An 18,865-nucleotide genomic window follows, 5' to 3' on the forward strand; every position below is an offset into this window, starting at 1 on the left:
GCTTCCTCATATGCAGTTTGGCATTGGGAAGCACCAGAATACAAGATGCCATGAACCCTAATGCTTGAAGGACTGTCCTTGCAGTCAGCACGGACTGATGAGATAGTTGATGGAAGTAAAGTGACAGACTCTTTTGTTTGTCCGGGGTTAAAAGGCCATCTGGGCTGCTGTATTCAGTCTCACACCCAGAAAGCACATGTCTTGAGAGGGTACTAGACTGGACTTTATTTCGTTCACAGAATACCCTAGGCATCTTAGCACTGCTATAACATATTCCAGATGCTGTAGAAGGTTTTCCTTTTCTTGAGCCAGAATCAGGCAGTCGTCCAAGTAAGGATAGATTTGAATTCCTTGAAGCCTGAAGTAAGCTATCACTGGAGCCAGAACCTTTGTGAATACTCTGGGCAGTAGATAAGCCAAAGGGCAATGCAGAGAACTGATAATGAGAATTTCCAGCTCGAAACCGCAGATACTTCCTGCAACTTAGCCTTATAGGCACATGAAGGTAAGCTTCCTTGAGATCTAAAGTTACCATCCAGTGATCTTTGCCCAGCAGAGGTAAAAGCTGTTGTAACGTCAACATCTTGAACTTGGGAATGTCCAGAAAAGTGTTGAGGAGAGATAAATCCAAAATTGGTCTCCACGTGTTCCCCTTCTTTGGTACTAGGAACAGGCGAGAATAAAATCCTAGGCCCCTTTCTGATACAGGGACTGGCTGAATGGCCCCCATCTGGAGTAACTGAGAAACTTGCTTGTGAGCCTCCTTTCTTTGTGGAGGAGGAACGTCTGGCATGCCTTTGAAAGGGGCATTGTATGGAAATAAAATCTGTAACCGTGGTGAATGATATCCAACACCCATTTGTCTTGAGTAATTAAATCCCAATTTTCTTTGAAAAGAGACAGTCTTCCTCCCAAAGGAGCTGCCAGACGAGAATCTACTGGCAGCTGAAAAGACAGGTCATTGGGTCTGTTTACGAAAGGACTGACCCCTGCCCTCACCAGAAGTCTGAGCAGGTGAACTCCCTGTTCTAGGCCTAAAAGAACCTTGAGCCCTGCCCCTACCACTCCTAGACCTACCCCTAGACTGGGAATCATAAGCAGGATATGTGCACCTCTTAGCACGCCAATTTCTACTAAACTTGGTGGCTGCACCTGCAAAAATCTTTAACAGTTTGCATAGACTTAGCTTTGTCCTCCATTTTCTTTAAAACTGCTTCCACAGGCGATCCAAACAACACATCAGACTGTAAAGGAGCATCCAAAATCCTTGTCTTAACATGCTCAGCTAAATTCTGATCCTTCAACCAGGCATGCCTGCGAAGAACAGAACTAGTAGCAGCCACCCTCGAGGAGGCCTGTACAGCATCAAAACCACATTGCAAAGAATGCTTACCCACTTGCTCAGACACATGAACCAAGTCCAGCAACTCTTTACACTCAATACCTTCCGCCAAAGCATCCACCTTAGATTTTAATTGTGAAAGGAGATAATTCTGATATTTTAGCATGTGAAACTGACAATTCAATGCTCTCATGGCTAGAGTGGAAGAAGTATACACTTTCTTTCCCCACCTATCCAAGGCCCTTGCCTCTTTATCAGTGGGAACAGGATTTTTAACCACAGAAGCCTTAACACCTTTAGGCCCTTGAGAAATAGTTTCTGGGTCCGCCCTAGGACTCTTAAACAAATACTTATGAGCTTCGGGCACCCTATAATACCTATCAGGCTTAACAGGAGCAGGAGGCAAAGAGTCAGGATTCAGGGAAGCCTCTGCAAAAACATCTTCCACCACATTCAACACAGGAGGAATAGCTAAGGGCCTATGCTGGGGCAAAACAAGAATTCCCTAAGCCTTTTCCTGGAATCAGAGTAATCCTGGCCTTCCCATTTAAAGTGCTCCCTCATGGAATGCAGAGTCTCTGAAAATGAGAAATCCTCAGGAGGAGAAGCTGTAGGAGTGGAATCATCCACATCAGAATCAGAATAAGTAGGATACTCCTGCAAGTCTTCCGCAGAAGACTCTGAAGCCTCTGAACACTGTTCAAAACTATCAAACTCGGTTCCACCCTAGGCCTCTTATCAGGCGGGGCATAGAACCTCTAATCATAGTAATCAAATCTTCTGCCATTTTAAGCATATGTTTCTTAGGTACAGAACCCGAAATGCTAGAAGAAGCCCCTACTGAAGCTGAACTAGGCCTACCTCTGAAAGAAGTTTTGGCAACAGAAGGAGAGGCTCTAACTACCTTGGGAAGAGAGGGAAGAACAGTTACCTGAGAAGCCCCTCAGCCTGGCCTACCTCCTGCGAAGGCACATCCTGTAACAGTAAAGTTTCTGCCTGAGACTCCATGGAAACTCCTGGTAAAACCTCTGGCTCCACTGAGCCTTCTAAAGAACCGACGTCCGGGACTGCCGGTTCATCAACCCTAGGCTTCACTGTTTTGTCCTTGCGCTTCTTGACGAAGCGGGCCGGAGCATCCGGCGGCATTTTATAATTGCAACGCTTCCCAAACACTAACCTGGCACAGTCTAACCTCCTCTTAATAGTGCGTTTGTTAAACCTAGCACAAGAGCGGCAACCAACAACGTCGTGCTCAGGCCCTAAACAAGGTATACACAAGGTATGGTAATCCCTATGAGGTATCTGTTTCCCACAAGAAATACAGTTATTCACTTTTTCTGACATCCGGTAAAATACTGAGGCAAGAAAAACAAAATGTTCTAACGGGTACTTAGCCAACTCTGTTTCGGTCTGAAACTCCGGTTTCGGAAATATTTCAGAACGCCAACCTGCACTCGCAAAACTGCTTCTGCATCGGACCATGCGGCAAAAAAGACTGAGGATATGACGTCGGTCATGCGCATTAGTACCCTGACGTACTGACGTCAGTCTAATGCGCCCTGACCGACGTCAGCCTTATACTCTGGTATTCGGGCCGACTGGACGCGGACTATACCCAATAGTAAGGACTGCAGCAATGGAAAACGAAGAACATCACTATGATCCTGTGCTGTAAAGCCAAATTTACAAACATTTGCGATGTTCTTATTTAATTTGCTAATAAAGACTACTCGTTATTGGTTTCAATGAACTTCCAAAGCACAGATGCACACATGCCCGTGTGTTGACACTCCCATTTCCCCCCTCCTCTCTCTCTCTCTCTTTGTATATATATATATATATATATATATATCTGATACATGCTTGGTTCTGTCTTTACTGCCCTACTACACTGCCTGTAAAAAAGTTTGTACAACAGAGGTGGAATCCCATTGGGTCCCTGACCAATACAACCTAGAAGGACTATTCTGTTAGAAATGACCTGGAATACAATCAATGAACAATCTGTCTGAAGAGGCGAGTTAAGTGTCGTGTACTGGTAAATTAACCTCAATCTCTTAGTAAGTGTCAGTGTTAGGAATTGGAGGTTTACTTTCTTGGCCCATGGTTACCACCTGTCCCTCTTTTAGCAGAATAGCCCAGAACTGAGCATTTGTGCCCCATGTGAAAGCATAAAAATGCAAAATGTCCTAATGTTTTAGGAGAAAAAATGTTTTGCTTCATCTACAAACCAAAAAAAAAAAGAATTCTCGCTACAATATAATTCACAGAATTAGAATTCTACAACAATAAATCTATTTAAGTAACAATAACAACAATAAGTGTCTTGCGTTGCTTCAGCTTGCTTTGTCCTGTAAGAATCTTATACTTTCAGTAACAAAATTTGCTATTCTGGGAATCTGAAAAGGTGTCAGCTCTAGTAACTGAAACAAATATTAATAAATGTACAGTAAACTCTCAATTAACTGGAACGCATGCAACTGGCAAAAATAATAAAGAAATACAGTACAATGTTCATATGTTGCACTTTCTGTCCCCCACCCCCTCGCAGAAATATACCTTACGTTTTTAGAGTTTTAGAATTTTATAAAGGAAGATAGGAATAAATTCCCCCTTTCCAACCTGAGAACAAGTCAAACCATACAAATAGTATAGGGTACAGTATTATTCAGGTTAATCTTTAATAGTAACTCTCAAGCAATCAGAAACTACAGTTATCTGGCATCTGGGTGCCGGTTAACTGAGAGTTTACTATACAATCTGAGTGCTTGCAAAACTGTGCTGAGAAATGAAAGGGCATACACCAAGAAAAAAAAACAGCTGAACATGAATAGCCAAAAAACCATAAAGATGAAAAAATCAATCAGTGTCATGGGTGCCAAAGGTAGCACAAACACCTTTGGTGTAGACAGCTTTGGGTTCTATTCCTACACCATACAGATGGATTGCTGATGCTGTAGTGCAGCATAAGGGAGATGCTGCACTCCTGATGGTGTCATCCATAAGAATGAATTATTAAACTGAGGCCCAGTCTGCTTGAGTTAATGGGAGCTCAGGTGTCTCAGGTGGATGTAAAAGATCCCACTGCACTGAAAAGAATAGGGGACATTTCCTGATGCCCTGGCCAAATTTTCCATAGTAGAATAAAGACCACTTTGGGTTTCCTCTAAAAAGAGGCTACTAGCCTAGTCAGATAAACCTGGTCAACAACAAAGGATAAATAAATAAATAAATAAAGGATAAATAAATAAAAATATCTATGGCACTATTTAAGGCAATGACTTCTAAAGGAGAGACAGATGTTGGATGATGAAGCTGTCATATTTTTTACTGCTGTTGATGGAAACTTTGCAGTTAATTGCAAAAATGGGCTTCTGGCCTAGCCGGACATTACCTGGTAAACAAATGTAATAAACAATAAAAATAAATAAATCTTGCAGATATGTTAACCCAAACTCTTGGTTCATTATGGACAAAGAAATCCAAATAAGTGGGGTTCTGAGAATGTGAGATACATGTATCCTCTTAAGGAGATTAAATGAAACCAGTGACAGGAACAAGACTTTTAGCCTACATGAGTAACTCTTTCTCCCAAGCCATCAGTTCTACTCATCCTGTGTAGTTGAAGAGTATTTTTTTTTCAGAAGAATAAAGACAGGAATTGCACTCAATGTTTGGTCAAAACTCTGAGGTGCCAAGGGGTACAATGTTATCAGTAGATGGACTAAAAATCCCTCTGAATACCATGTAAACCACATGAAGTGATTTCTGTGAACTATGGCAACCTGTTAATCAAAGGAGAGTTTTCCATTTCTGATTATGCAAACATATTCAAAACAAAATTCCACCAAGAAACTTAAAAAGAACACAACATTTTCAACCACCAATACCTCTCAACTGTACAGATTTTCACAGAATGTCCAGATTTTGCCTCATATTTTTGGTCCATTTCTCATAAAATTGTGGTTTCTGGCAAATTAGTGGCAAATCATTAAAAATAGAGGTTAGAAACTAATGACATACATTTAAGTTTCAGACTTCATATCCCTTCATAAAAGTCATGGTAATGCAAAACCGGCTATTCTATCAGCTTTTCAAGTTTGTAAGAGCAATACTTAAAAACTGTCCCTATTTTTTGGGTCTTTGTCCCACTTTTACTTATGGCTTTGTCCAGATTTCCTGCTCTAAGAGGTTGAGAGGTATGATAGGTACCAGTTTTGGAGTAATAAACCCTCACTCTTGTAATTTTCTTATATCCCCAAAATGGACTGATGGGAACTGCAGTACTGATGTAATTTTGTTCTTACATCTATCTGCTTTTCTTCCACATTACTGGTTGTGTTCATATAAAGTAAATCAAGTGATTTGTGCTGTGAGGCAATAACTTCATAGACTATCTCAAGGAAAAAGTGAATATCCTGAGTGAGTGCTAGAATCCCCAAAAAAATTACTGGTGCTAGAATCATGGACTGAAACTAAATGCAAAAAAAATGCATTACCATATCCTTTGGGAATTCATCTACCCTAGGGAACTACCACATTGACAATACACCCCTAAGAGATGACCCACTTGGGAAGTTATTTGGACATTGAGCTAAAGTTTGAGTAATGTGGTCCATTGTCATAAGAAAGGTCTTCTACAGTTTATAAACAAAGGGGCTATGTCTAGACCTAGGGGTGTCATTGTCCTCCTTTATTCATCCCTCATTAGGCCAATCATTAAGTATAATTCCCCTTTGGAATGGGTCTGTTCTGACACATGCAACAACTGGAACTGTGACAGAGATACCTTACTAAAAGGACACAAAGCCTAAACAATATGTATTACATGAACTGCCTCAAAGCCCTGTAACTATATTTGGTATCCTGGGTCCCTATCAATTTGTCGAACAAACTATTTATCGAATACCTCTTTGTCAAACTTTATTCATTGAATCTTAATCCATCGAATGCTCGCTCATTTTAGTAAATTTTTTCCAAGGAAGAAAAACTAGTTGGCTATCATTGGGAGTCTGCCCTTTTTCCTATGTAATGTGATCCTGGAGTTGGTATATTTAGTTAAGGGTTAGGGTGTGTGGCCCCACCCTGAGTGGGTTTCAATTTTTGTGTTTTTTTGTGATGTTTTCTAGGTTGGCAGACTAATTTTTCCCTGAGAAAAAATTTACTAAAACCAGCATTCAGTGGATTAAGATTAGCTGAATAAAGTTTGACGAAGAGGTATTCGATAAATAGCTCATTCAACAAACTGATACAGATCCTGGTATCCTACAGACTTCTAAGAGGTGATCTGTGCCTGGCAAAAAAAGCATCCTCCAACCCTATACTGATGGATGTACTTCACATCAGCAAGTCAAACCACATCAGAAACATGTGGCCCAGGGATTTAAACTGCTTCTGCAACATCAACAGAATGGTTTGGAAGGACAGGTATGTCTCACAGGGGATACCACTGCTCTGGAACAGATTCCCCACCCATGTACAACGAAGGTCATCCCTGTCACCATTCAGCTTGGGTATGTAATAGAAGATTTATTCCAGGTATGCTCCCTGTCTTTACTAATGGACAGAGGCAGCTCCTAAATGCTTTATACCATAGATGGGTATGATCCCAGCTATCGTTATTAGGGGTAATATACAATTATGTACATGGGGGTGGTGGTGAAGCCACCCCCCCAAAATAATTTGTCAAGTTCTAACAGGTCATGGCTTCCTGGTGTTTGTCAAATACCTGCTAGACCTAATTCAAGAACAGTGATGGACCCAAGGTTACCTTGGCTTCTTACTTTTTGTTGGACTCTGCTGCTCTGGGAAGTTGGTGGTAGTTTTTCTTTGGCTACCTAATAGACCTACTTGTCAGTCATGACAAGTCTTGCTATCAGCTGTGGAAACCATACCTCTTAACTTCTTAGTGCATGATATCTGGACAAAGCCCAACAAAATGGGGGGAACAAAGGCCCAAAATTAGGGACATATTTTAAATATTGCTCTTACAAACTTAGAACGTTGCTAGAGTAATGAAATTTGTTTTAACACACATTTTCTGAAAGATATGAAGTATGAAACTCAAATCTATGTCATTACTTAGTGACTGTAATCTTCAGATCATACCAGTGATTTGCCAGGAAAAAAAAAATTATGAGAAACAGACCAAGAATATGAGCATAAAATCTGGTCATTCTTTGAAAATCTGGACAGTTGAGAGGTATGGAAACCTCACCCAATGCTGCAAGCAGGATTCTCAACTTTTATATCATCTTACCTGGTTATGTACAGGAGTAGAACATATCTATATACTTCTGAACTAATTCCATCAATATCCTCTTCATAACTCTGCAGCCATTACAACTAAGAATGGTTGCATTCCTTGAATTGGCTGTACACCCACCATTATGTACAGAATCCAATGTGAACCTGTAATGTACTTGGCAATGAACCATTGCTCTGTTTGATTTTTGATTATCAAATAATTTTTGGGTCTATCCTGTTTTTTTTCCCAGTCTATGTTTACTTCCAACTGTTTTTAGTTGTAAAACAGTACTGTCTTGATGTTACTATAATTGATGAGGAATGACTGCATACCAAATACCTATTCAAAAAAGTCATGTAGTTTGATACTTTGTGCAAATCAGGGCAAAAATAACTTGCTCTGATTTTGTTTTTAAGTGTACTATTCACTACTAGATATAAACTTCTGAGTGAATTGAAGTCTCATCTGAGCTCTTGTTGCTTGTCTAACACATTGGTGTGTACTGCGAGAATACATTAGGCAAGCATCTGATGGCTGTCCTTCCAGGCTAAACTTGGACATCTGAAAATGGTGACTGGGGACTAGCATAATGGCTAAGGTGTTTATCTCATGAGTTATGGGGTTTGATTCTTATCTTTGGGTTGGGAAACTTGGCAGCCTGCATTATTGAGTTGAGTACTGTTTTAATCATGGCTGCCACCTTTTCAGATGCCAAAAGTGAGACATTTTTTATGAAAAAGTACACTTTTCTGGAAAAAACAACCCTACTCACAGTGCAAAGGACTGCATTTCACTTTATTGCAAAAGTAAAAGATTACTTTTATAGAATTTGAATTGTTTCCACTGTTTTATAACACAGGAATTCAATTATTAAAGAGAAAATAGGACGCATTTTTTCTCTTAAATCCAAGGACGTTGCCATTTTTCAAGTTTTTTTCCTGGACACAGTTCCCCAAAAAAGGTACTGCCTTGTGCAAAGAGGGACATGTGGTAATCCTAACTTTAATGAATCTTTTAAAAACAAGCTTCCTCCACTTTGTTTGGAGCAGGCTCACAGAAGTATGCAGTTATACCAGCAGGTCTAAACCTCTGTAGCTCTGAAAGATAAAAGGAGTTCTAAAACTCGCCATCGATTCTTTTTTGACTGCATTTTTCTTGCTTTGGTAAGGGAGTGGGAGTCCAAAAAAAAAAATAAATAAAAGAGTGCTCACTAATAATTTGTGTGTGTATTTGTACTGCAGTAACACTGGCATCCTTTTGAGAATTCAGTTTCTATTTCTTATGCCCGTGGCTTGCAGGGATTGGAACCAGCTTTCTTGCAGCCCTGAATAACATAAAGTGGGTATTAGAAAAAGAATGAATGAATGCACAAATGAATGCTTGACATACCAAGTCTTGCTTCTACTACTTTCTTGAGCTACACGAGAAAGGATCTAAAAAGAAAAAAGGCAAACCTGCTTTCTATAACGATCATCTGTGAGAGTGCTATGGTGCATGGCCAGATTACCCAGGTACGACTTACTAGCCTTGCAGACCTTGTCTTTTCTTGGCTAGTGACCTGTGAATGCATCAGGCTTTCCAGATATCATCAGCATCTTTTTCTTTAGATATGATTTTATGCTTCATGACACAACTGATAAGTTAATTGCCAGGGACTAATAATGTAATAACGGGATAATTGGTGCATGTAACCTCATAGCTTACTTGCTTTCACCGTAACCTGATTCCTGCATTTTAACATGACATTAAAGTAATGATGTAAAAAGAATTAATAACTGCATGACTTGTTGTGAAAGCACTGCCTGATACAAGAATGCTGTGTAGTGCATTAAGAATTCTTTTCTTGCATAGTTAACTACTGCTTCAGATGAGGTTATTAAAACCTTGCAACATACTGCCCATCCGGTTCATTAATTTATGCCAAATATGTACCTTACTTAAACTGCACATTTCCTATCAAGAGCAACCTCTCTCTCTCACTGTATACTTTAGCTTACTCTGTAGGTATAAGCACTTAAAGTAGCAATCACAAGTACATTATTTCAAAATTATGCACAAGGTAACACTATTATTATGACGAGCTATGAACTGATCTAACCCAGCTCTTCTGCTCTTGCAATCTACATGCTTCACCATTAGATGATTTATCATCATCACAAAAAGCATCTGCCTATAGTGTACTTCGTCTTCATCTGTAAAACATCTGCCTTCCCGTTAAGTAGCTTTAGATTACTGTACTTCCTGTTAAGGCAGAATATCATCTCCTATTTAAGAAACTGTCACAATGTATGCCCATTCATTCAGTCTGAGCTACACATTCCCATCCCATGAAGACATTGCAATGTTTTTTTTTACATAAGACTAAGCTTTACATTATGAAAACAAACCTGGAAAAGAACATTTAATAAGTATTAGAATGTTTCCTTATGTACTTTTAATAACTAAGAGAATTACAAGAGTAAGTATGTAATATATTTATAGGGATGTTTCATATTGAGGTTAAAAAGAAAAAAATGAAAAGCCAAGCCCTGCAATGTGCCCAGTCTGTCATCTTTGACCAACATACCTTAGCTAGTGGTGGACTTTATACCATCAGTCTTTACCTTAATAACTTTGCATCAGATAGCATGGACTTTGGAACTCTTGACTTTGTGCATTCTGAAGATTTTTAGGTTGGTGAAAAAGTATACAGATAACTGAACTCAAGGCATTCAAAGGTCTGATTATATCAGCTGAATATCCAGGCTTCAGAGGTTCTACTGTGTTTGCTTGATTAAGACTCCAAGCCTGTCTGAATGGTCTATTGTCTGAAGATGTGTACACAGGATAAGCATGGACTCCATTAGTTAGCATCTTAAACAATGGGGTTCTTCAGTTACAGCTTCCCCTGCCTTTGGACTCGTCTTATCTAATCAGTGCACTAACAAGGTGAAGGCAGATGAACAATAAGCTCTTCTGTAATCAGAAAACCGGCAACGTCCTATGCCCCTTCCCTAATCTGAGATAATGAGAGACAGAAGGACAGGTTCATACACTCAGTGGAGGAGTGTGGTGGGGTAAAGAGGAAAACTGGTATAATAAGAACATTGTATTCAGTCACTTGGGCAGCAGAAGTCTTGCTCAAGGGGCTCAGCTTTAGGCTTCATTCAGAGGCACATCAATTGTATGTCATTATTTGAATAAAAGTTTCTGCGCTGCCACCATCTTGGCCCGTCGTTTGATGTGGGACTTAAAAACATTAATGGAAGTGGCCCTCCATGCTGACATAGTCTCATACAGTTAGTTGTAGGTTAGAAGCCTTCTAACCTGATATTAATACTACATTTGTACAAACAATGGGACATAAAGACACATTTCACAATGCGGTTTTGATTATTGTTTTAATAACTATCATGACATTCTACCAAGAAGAACTTTCTTTGATAAGCTTTGGTCATTTCTTCTTTACATTATGATTTTTTCATGGCATTCAAATTTACTACCTTGAAACAAGAGAATAACATACCAGATATGAATAAGTGTCATGGAAAGTAAAATGTAGCTAAAGAAAACTGAGTTTGTTGTCGTCACAAATCAGTGTCAGGAGTTCCTTGAATCGTAAACATTTTTGAAAGAAATGAGGTACTACATGCAAAAAGCCAGTAGGCTTTACGCGTGACACTGTGTATATCCTTACATGACAAATCAAGTTTGTAGGAAGAAAGTGCTACAAAAGAAATACTCTGTTCATATTGCCTAGTTTGCAGCAGTACTGCCCCCTAGTAAATCACCACTGGTACTACATGCACAAACTGAGCTGAAGGAAGGGATTGTGTGGGTTGGATACTGTGGAGTGAAATGCAGTCATTTCAGAGCAGAAGAGCAGTAGATAAGTTGGTGGTAGTGGTGGAGAGATCTGTGTTTGCCACTGGAAATAGCCTAAAAAAAATGTGATGTTCAGTGTATGACACTTCCATTGTGACAAAGTCTCATACCAGAAAATACAGGCAGGCAGCCAAGCCTGAGAAATACTAAAATATTATAACAATGTTATTTCGTAGAGGAAAGGGAGTTTACAAAACAGCAAAATGTGGATCAGTAAGCTCACCATATTAAATGACCAGGTTGGATGCAATCAAGGTAAAAAATGTTATCCATTGACATAGAAAAAATAGTGACTGCTTTTAATCTGCTGTTGACTTGAGACCCTGGGTGTGATGGATGCTTGCAATGTACATGCACAGCTCCTTACACATGCTTCAGCTGAAATTGACTTGGATTTTACAGCAGATAAAGAGCCCAGAAAATGGTGAGAAATATGGACAAAAGCATCTGGTATGGTCTAAAACATCTGGTATCTATTCATCTGATTTTAGCAAAATAAGGGAGTTCCATACTGCACAGATAACAAATGTCTGTCTCCTTCCATTACAAAGCATGGGTAGCACAGGTAACAGCTTCAGATGAAACCATGAGGCATACAGAGGAACATGGCAGATCACTCAGAGCAGTGCTTAAACCTCAACACACACACACACACACACACACACACACACACACACACACACACACACACACACACACACACACACACACACACACACACACACACACACACACACAGACCAAATGCTTAATTCTGTAAGAAGACTACTGCACATGTGGAAGTAACAAGATTTCTTTAGCATATATAAGGGTTGAAAAAAAATTAAGTTATATACTGGTAAACGTGTGTGCATTTGTGTCTGCATCCAAGTGCATGTATGTTTATGTGTGCGTTTTACATATGTTTCCCAGAACACTGTGTCTCCCAATCACCAGGCCTATACCCCTTCACTGCCTCCTGACTCTGTAAGAATGAAAGCTCACACCTGTTACTGCCAATCACATATAAAATTGAAAGCCAGAATTCAGGCTTCAGACAACTGAGGTCACGTTGGTGTAGGCTGGCAAAGACTAAATGCTCCTGGCCTTCATACCATCATCACTTCAGCAGTATGTAACCACATTTATTTTGCATGTGGAGAAAAACAAGCAAGAAAAGTTATAAAGTTTACAAATGGTATGACTGTTACTTTAGGAGATTATCTTGAATCTTAAACTGAAATTCTCTGTCACAGTATGCAATAATGTGTTATGCTTTCCCTTACAGGAGTTGAAAATGACTCCCAACACTTCAGAGGTACATTATGTTTTTAAAACTTCTTTCAGTCTGAACTCTCAGATACAGAATGGTCTTTAGCTACTGGAAAAAAAAGATATCTAGCTAATACACATTGACCAGAGACCACTTATGCCTCTGTTTTCTCAAGACAACAGCTTCTCAGAGTACGGATTTCCCCAATTCCCAAAAAAGTAGCACATGTTCTGCAGTTGATGTACCCTGCAAAGAACTGCAGAATGGAAATAAGGTGCACTTAACAATGCTTAGAAGGAAACAGGAAAGAGAAAGGAACCAGGTCTTGGAAGGACCTCCCTTTGCCCACGTCTTAACAGAAACACTATTACAGTGCTTAATCCATTCTGGAATAAAGGTGGAAAACATTATACCACAGGGGTTAATCTTATCATAAACATATTTAAATCTGACTTTCTTCAAGTACAACCTTCTAAGTTTTAAAAAAATGTCAGTCAGTAGTCCATAGACTTCCATTTCAGATATGTGCCACATTCAAGACTGGTATATGAAGATAATGCAAGAATCATTCAGCACCAATCCAACTGACTGTGTTAACTACAGTAATAGATACAAATGGCCATAGAACAAAACAGATGTCACATATGCATAGCTGTGCCATATACCCTACTTGGGCTTCGGGGCTTCTATTGCATCTTTTTGGCTAATAGGTCTGTGCACTGGGTTGTCATTCATGGGTTTGTATTACAAACTTAAGCAGAGAGAGAGAGAGAGAGAGAGAGAGAGAGTCATAGGAGGCTTCCTTATGGAAAACCTGTGTTCCATGTCATCTACTGATAAGGTATACGTGATGGAACTAAAACATGCGGAGCTTTGGCCTCCCATACAAAATTGTGAGTCACACACTGTGACCTTGTAAAAGTATCCATACTCAAGGATGTAGTAGCAAAGATAACGTCAAACTTTTTATAGTAACTGGGTTATCTGTTACTTATAATGAAGCTTCAGCAATGCATGAAGAGTTCATATACAAAGAACCTTAGGGAATTGGAACACATATGCATAGCCAGCTTTAGCCACAGGTCAACTAGGTGGCTGTCTTGGGTCCTGCTTTAGCAGTGGTGCCTTTCCAGTATTTACTGTTTACTTTTTTTGTAAAAAAAGGAATGCTTTCTTTAAAATATGTTGAATGAATGCAGAAAAAAATGAAGAATAAGACAAAGTGTGAGAAAAAGGAAGAAAAAAGTAATCTGGATGGTGTAGGTAGACCAGGATGGAGGCACCGGATGATGTGTGTGGGGGGCATTGTGGCACCCTTTTGCCTAGGACACCAGTTGACCAAAGACCAGCCCTGCACATGTTATCAGAAGAGGCTAAACATCTGGTTATAATGTCATCCAATTAAGCAAGAGTGAAAACTACATTTTACTATTGTTTTACATGGTGAATGGTGTACTTAATACTGTGTTATAAATAGACATAGATAATGTCTGACTAAATGTACTTTTAGACCAGGCAACTAAATAAAGTCATACGTGTATTCATTATCTTTGGAAAGACAATAAAGAAATCATTTTTCCATGCAGTTTACCTCATGAAAATCATACAGAAATTGTATGTTAATCACTTACGTACATGCAGTTGCACACACACAACTGTAGCAGATGAAAAGACTACCTGGATCCTAAGGTGGTGATACTAGGCAGGTAGAAGCATCTGTCAACACAGAGTGAGCAGCATACAAAGTCCCCCCCCCTTCATTTCACAATATCAGCACTGTTATTGTGTGTCTTTTGATATAAATGTAAATCTTTGCAAATTGCCTTGTCTTGTTTTAGTGTGTTGTCATGGTTACATAGTTCCAGACTGCCACTACTTTCAGTGTCCTACATATTTCCAGGTTTCATCAAACTCAGACATACATGGACTTTGTGTACTTTCATGATAAGCCCTAAAACATACCCAGCGCAGTCTTGAACACTTTAACAAGTAACACTGGTACTGGGATACTACAACACTACATACTATTTTCATTTGATTAGGTTTTTTAACCCCTGAACCACAGCTCTTTCTACATTCTTTTTGTTTTTAAGATTTTAACACATTAACTTTCAAAAAGCTCTCGCAGAGATCTGTCAGTCTACAAAAGTCTGCATCCTGCCGAAATCATCACAATCTAATAAAAGAAACAATTTCAAGTTAAATAAAAGCTCCGATACAAATCTGACATTTTGCACTTCACAAGTAATTAATATGCTGGTGCATAAGCATTATGTGCTTCAAACACATGACTCATTCAAGGCTTTTAGCATGCAGAAAAATGGATTGCCCAGAGTACAGAATATTGCAGTTTCCTAGCCAGTAGAAAAACATGCAAATGAGTGAGTTTCTTTATTAACACTGATTTCTTATAGATGTTCAGGTGGGAAAAGTAATGTGCATACATCAGGACAAAGCAATGCAAATGCAGCTGCTAGTGAACCTCACATCAATCAACGCAAACCCAGTGATCGGTGAAGAGGAAGACCACAGAGTATGTTGTTTCTCTAACCAGTAAAGTAAACATCATTGTGCCTGTTGGCTGTGCAATTTTTAGCTAAGAAATACACAAAACAACATTTTCCAGCTGACTCCTGTGATCAGAGAAAAATTAAGTGATTTTTTTGACAGAGATGCATTTTGCAGATGGCAATAGTGGGATTCCAACCTAGTCCCCCAGTGCACTGCCTTAATGCCTCCAGCTGTGTATTTACCTTATATATTTAACTGCAGTGCATACATGGCATCTGCTTAACTAATATTAGTGGGTTATAAAAGTAATTACTAAATAAATGATAAATAGCTACTCAGCTCTAAAACAGAACAGAAAATAAGGAAGCAATGCTAGTAACAGTATGTTGGCAGCGCTTAAAATATTTAACATTTATCTGGATGTTTCGTTAAATAAAAAGTTATACTCAACTGCAACGTTTTGCCTTCCTCCTGACATACTTTTTCATCACACCTTTAGAGAATTATTACACTATGTCCCTGCTCTACCAAACTAAAGCTACTTTTTTTTCTTTTGAAATGTGAGGAGAAACCCAGCTGCATGTGTAATTCATTAGCATAAGCTAATCATAGGTGTCTTAAGTACCTTACAAATAGGGGAAGAAACACAAAATGTATGTTCTCTACAAATTAATGCAACTAGTGTTGTTGCAACATGGGTCTGTAGTATACACCACATGCTTTAAGGAAACTAAGCTTCACTTGCCAAATTAATTACAACTCTTGAGAGGTAAGGAATCTTAAAAAGCTTGGTATGGGTCCCTTTGCCTCATACTCCCAAGGGCATTTGTTCACCACACTCTGGTGAGGTGCTTGCTAGTACAAAAATGATGGAGTGAAGCCTTACTCATCTCGTAATACCTCTCTCTAGTTCATATGTATATATATATTCACAGGGGGTGCAAGGATTCACAATAACTGACAGTTACATAGATAGACAGATAGATATGTATGTATATGTTCAGGATGGCAACAGCACAATCATGTTTATGGATGCCCTGTTAGACAAAATGGGAGGGAGAGAGACTGGTACTCTCTTTAATAAATAATCTAGAATGTCTACAAAATGTACTTTAAAAGGACTTCGGCCCCCAATCAGTGCTGAATGAGTGCATGTGTAAAGTTAGTTAAAATATGCATACCTTCTCTGAGGAAGCCACACTGAAGCAGAGCCACACCGAACACTATGAAGAAGAGCATTTCCCCCTCTGTAGATTTTGAAGATTTCTTGCTAGGATTATGACTGGGTCTCACAGATGAAGTGGTTTTGTTGTTCCTTTCTGTTGATTCCTGGTCCTGCTTTTAACTTCTTTTAAAGAACTTTATTCTTTTACAAAACAATGTGTCTCCCTTTTACAATACCTTACCAAGTGGATTTTTATTGCTGCTTTCCTAGATCTTTTCAAAAAACATCCCCTCTATTCCATCAGTTAAATAGGGCTGTCCTTGCAGAGAATCAGAATAGAACCTCCAGCAGTCTGCTGTTACACTACACTTATTTGCAGAAGAAACCTCACGTGTAGGCAGATTGTCTCCTTAGTCTTTTCTCCTCTTCTCAGGACTCGATGTCTCCTAGGTGCAGATGTAGCCAGTTATCTGCCAAAACAGCTCCTAGTATCAGGATTCAGTAAATATTAAATAAGTGCACCTCACAAATGCTGACTTCATTCCCTTTTGCTGCTGCTTTACTTCAGTGCTGCTTTGTTTTCACAGGAGGTTTGCTTGAATTGTCAGCTAGTTGAGATAAGACAGCTAGAAACAAGAGCTGTTAGTGCCTAACTCTGTGATGCTACTGTTCTCTAACTCCTTGCCTGATTCACTCTGGCTTCACTGCAGTTCTAGCTTGGAAAGTAGATGGTCATTGAGCTGGTGGGGGGGCGGGGGGGGGCATGCTCCACTGCCTCTCTCCTTCCAGTAGCTGTGGGACTCCTCCCCCCACACATCCTAGGATTGGAGGAAGCTCCTTCACAAAAGCCAGTCATTACACTGACCACCACTTGGAGTAAAATAAACATTTGTGAAAGTCTGAGAGGCTCACAGCAGCGACTGGAAGGAAAGAAATTGCATTTTTTCAGACAGCAGGTCATTGTTTTTGGGAAGAAGTGTACTTTAAGCATAGTATGCAAGGGAAGCTCAAGAAACAATGTTGAAATAAACACACACACACACACACACACACACACACACACACACACACACACACACACACTCATATTTGAAATGAGCAGATTACTTATTATGTCTAACTGATAAATCAAATACTTTATTCCCAAATGATACTGAGAAGTATCCATACTCAGCAAAACAACTTACAATCCTATTCTTGACAGATTTAACTTCTTAGAAATGTATAATATTTAAAAGGTATTCCAGTCTCTCTAGAGAACTGCACTTAGAAAAGAGAAAAAGTCATACCAAATCCAAAGAAATACCCTTGTGACCCAGCTTGATTTTGCATGATGTGAGGCATATCTCTTTCACTACTAGTAGTGCTGGGAGGGGGCATACTGCTAACTGCTAAGCTAATAGTCTGGGATTTTGACTAAATGTTAGTAGCATTTGTCATCTGGTACATGCTACCATCATTTCATGTCATCCAACATGCAGACTCTGAAGCAGATATTTATCTGGAAACATGACAAAAAGAACAGCACATGCAAATATGAGTAAGCAGACTGTTCGCTGTAGCCTATTAGACTTGTATTTCTTTAGCTCAAATGTAAATGCCAGCATAGTGTTTTTGTGCCACACTTAAAATAACAGGACATAACTCATCTAAACGAGGTTAATATATACTCCCCCACAAAAGAAAGGTGTAATATTGTAAACCTAACTCTATAATCTGCATATCTGTAATGTTAACAACAAGCATACCTCTCAACTTGTTAGAGCAAGAAACCTGGACAAAGCCATTAATAATGAGGGGATAAAGGCCCAAAATAGTGACAATTTGTAAATATTGCTCCTACAAACAAGCAGGTTTTGCATGCATTAGCATGGATTTTCTGGAGGGTATGAAGTCTGAAACTCAAATGTCTGTCATTATTTTCTGACTTAAATCTTCAATAATTTGCTAGAAAATTACAATTTTATGAAAAATAAAAAATATGAGGTGAAAATCTCTACAGTTTAGGCATGACAACAAGCAAGGAAACTACAGTACTTTAGAAGAGATCTGAGTTAGCTACTGTCATGAAGTTAATGGGTTAAGGAATTAAGTCAACAAGAGCTAATTATTTCCCTAATGTATAAGCATGTAGCAAAAAAAAAAGCAGTGTCAGGCATATTAAATGTTTCCTAAAAGTAGCACATACTTGCGGATTTTAGTGTAACTATTACTGGGACAACTATTGGTCTATGTATAAGCATTAATATTTTTATTCTAGATAACATTTTGGCTGCTGCTATACAATAAAAAAAAGAGCCATTTGGGGATTATAACCAGTTTGTTATATGTGTGAGAAATAGATTTTACCCTGGTAGTGAAGTCAGAGGTGAATTTCTTGAAATGTATTTTGAGAACACATAACAGGCTAATGTTATGATCTATGTCCCAAGTATAATATATTATAGTATATGGAGTTGTGTTTTTGCTTTGCTACTCTGCTTG

The 18,865-nt window shown here is 39.0% G+C and overlaps 1 protein-coding gene across 1 annotated transcript in view; it reads right to left on the minus strand.

The window, feature by feature from the left end:
* The window catches only part of KIRREL2 (kirre like nephrin family adhesion molecule 2), a 130,561-nt gene extending 113,486 nt beyond the window's left edge, over positions 1-17,075 (minus strand). Inside the window, exon 1 of the mRNA XM_044080446.1 lies at positions 16,398-17,075. Coding sequence (XP_043936381.1) covers positions 16,398-16,455 — 58 coding nt within the window. The 5' untranslated portion in view covers positions 16,456-17,075. The remainder of the gene's footprint in view (positions 1-16,397) is intronic.
* Between the last annotated feature and the right edge of the window lie 1,790 nt (positions 17,076-18,865).

The sequence above is a fragment of the Protopterus annectens genome, chromosome 8.part0, assembly GCF_019279795.1.
Source record: "Protopterus annectens isolate FY-2018-M chromosome 8.part0, PAN1.0, whole genome shotgun sequence".
Classification (NCBI taxonomy): domain Eukaryota; kingdom Metazoa; phylum Chordata; order Ceratodontiformes; family Protopteridae; genus Protopterus; species Protopterus annectens.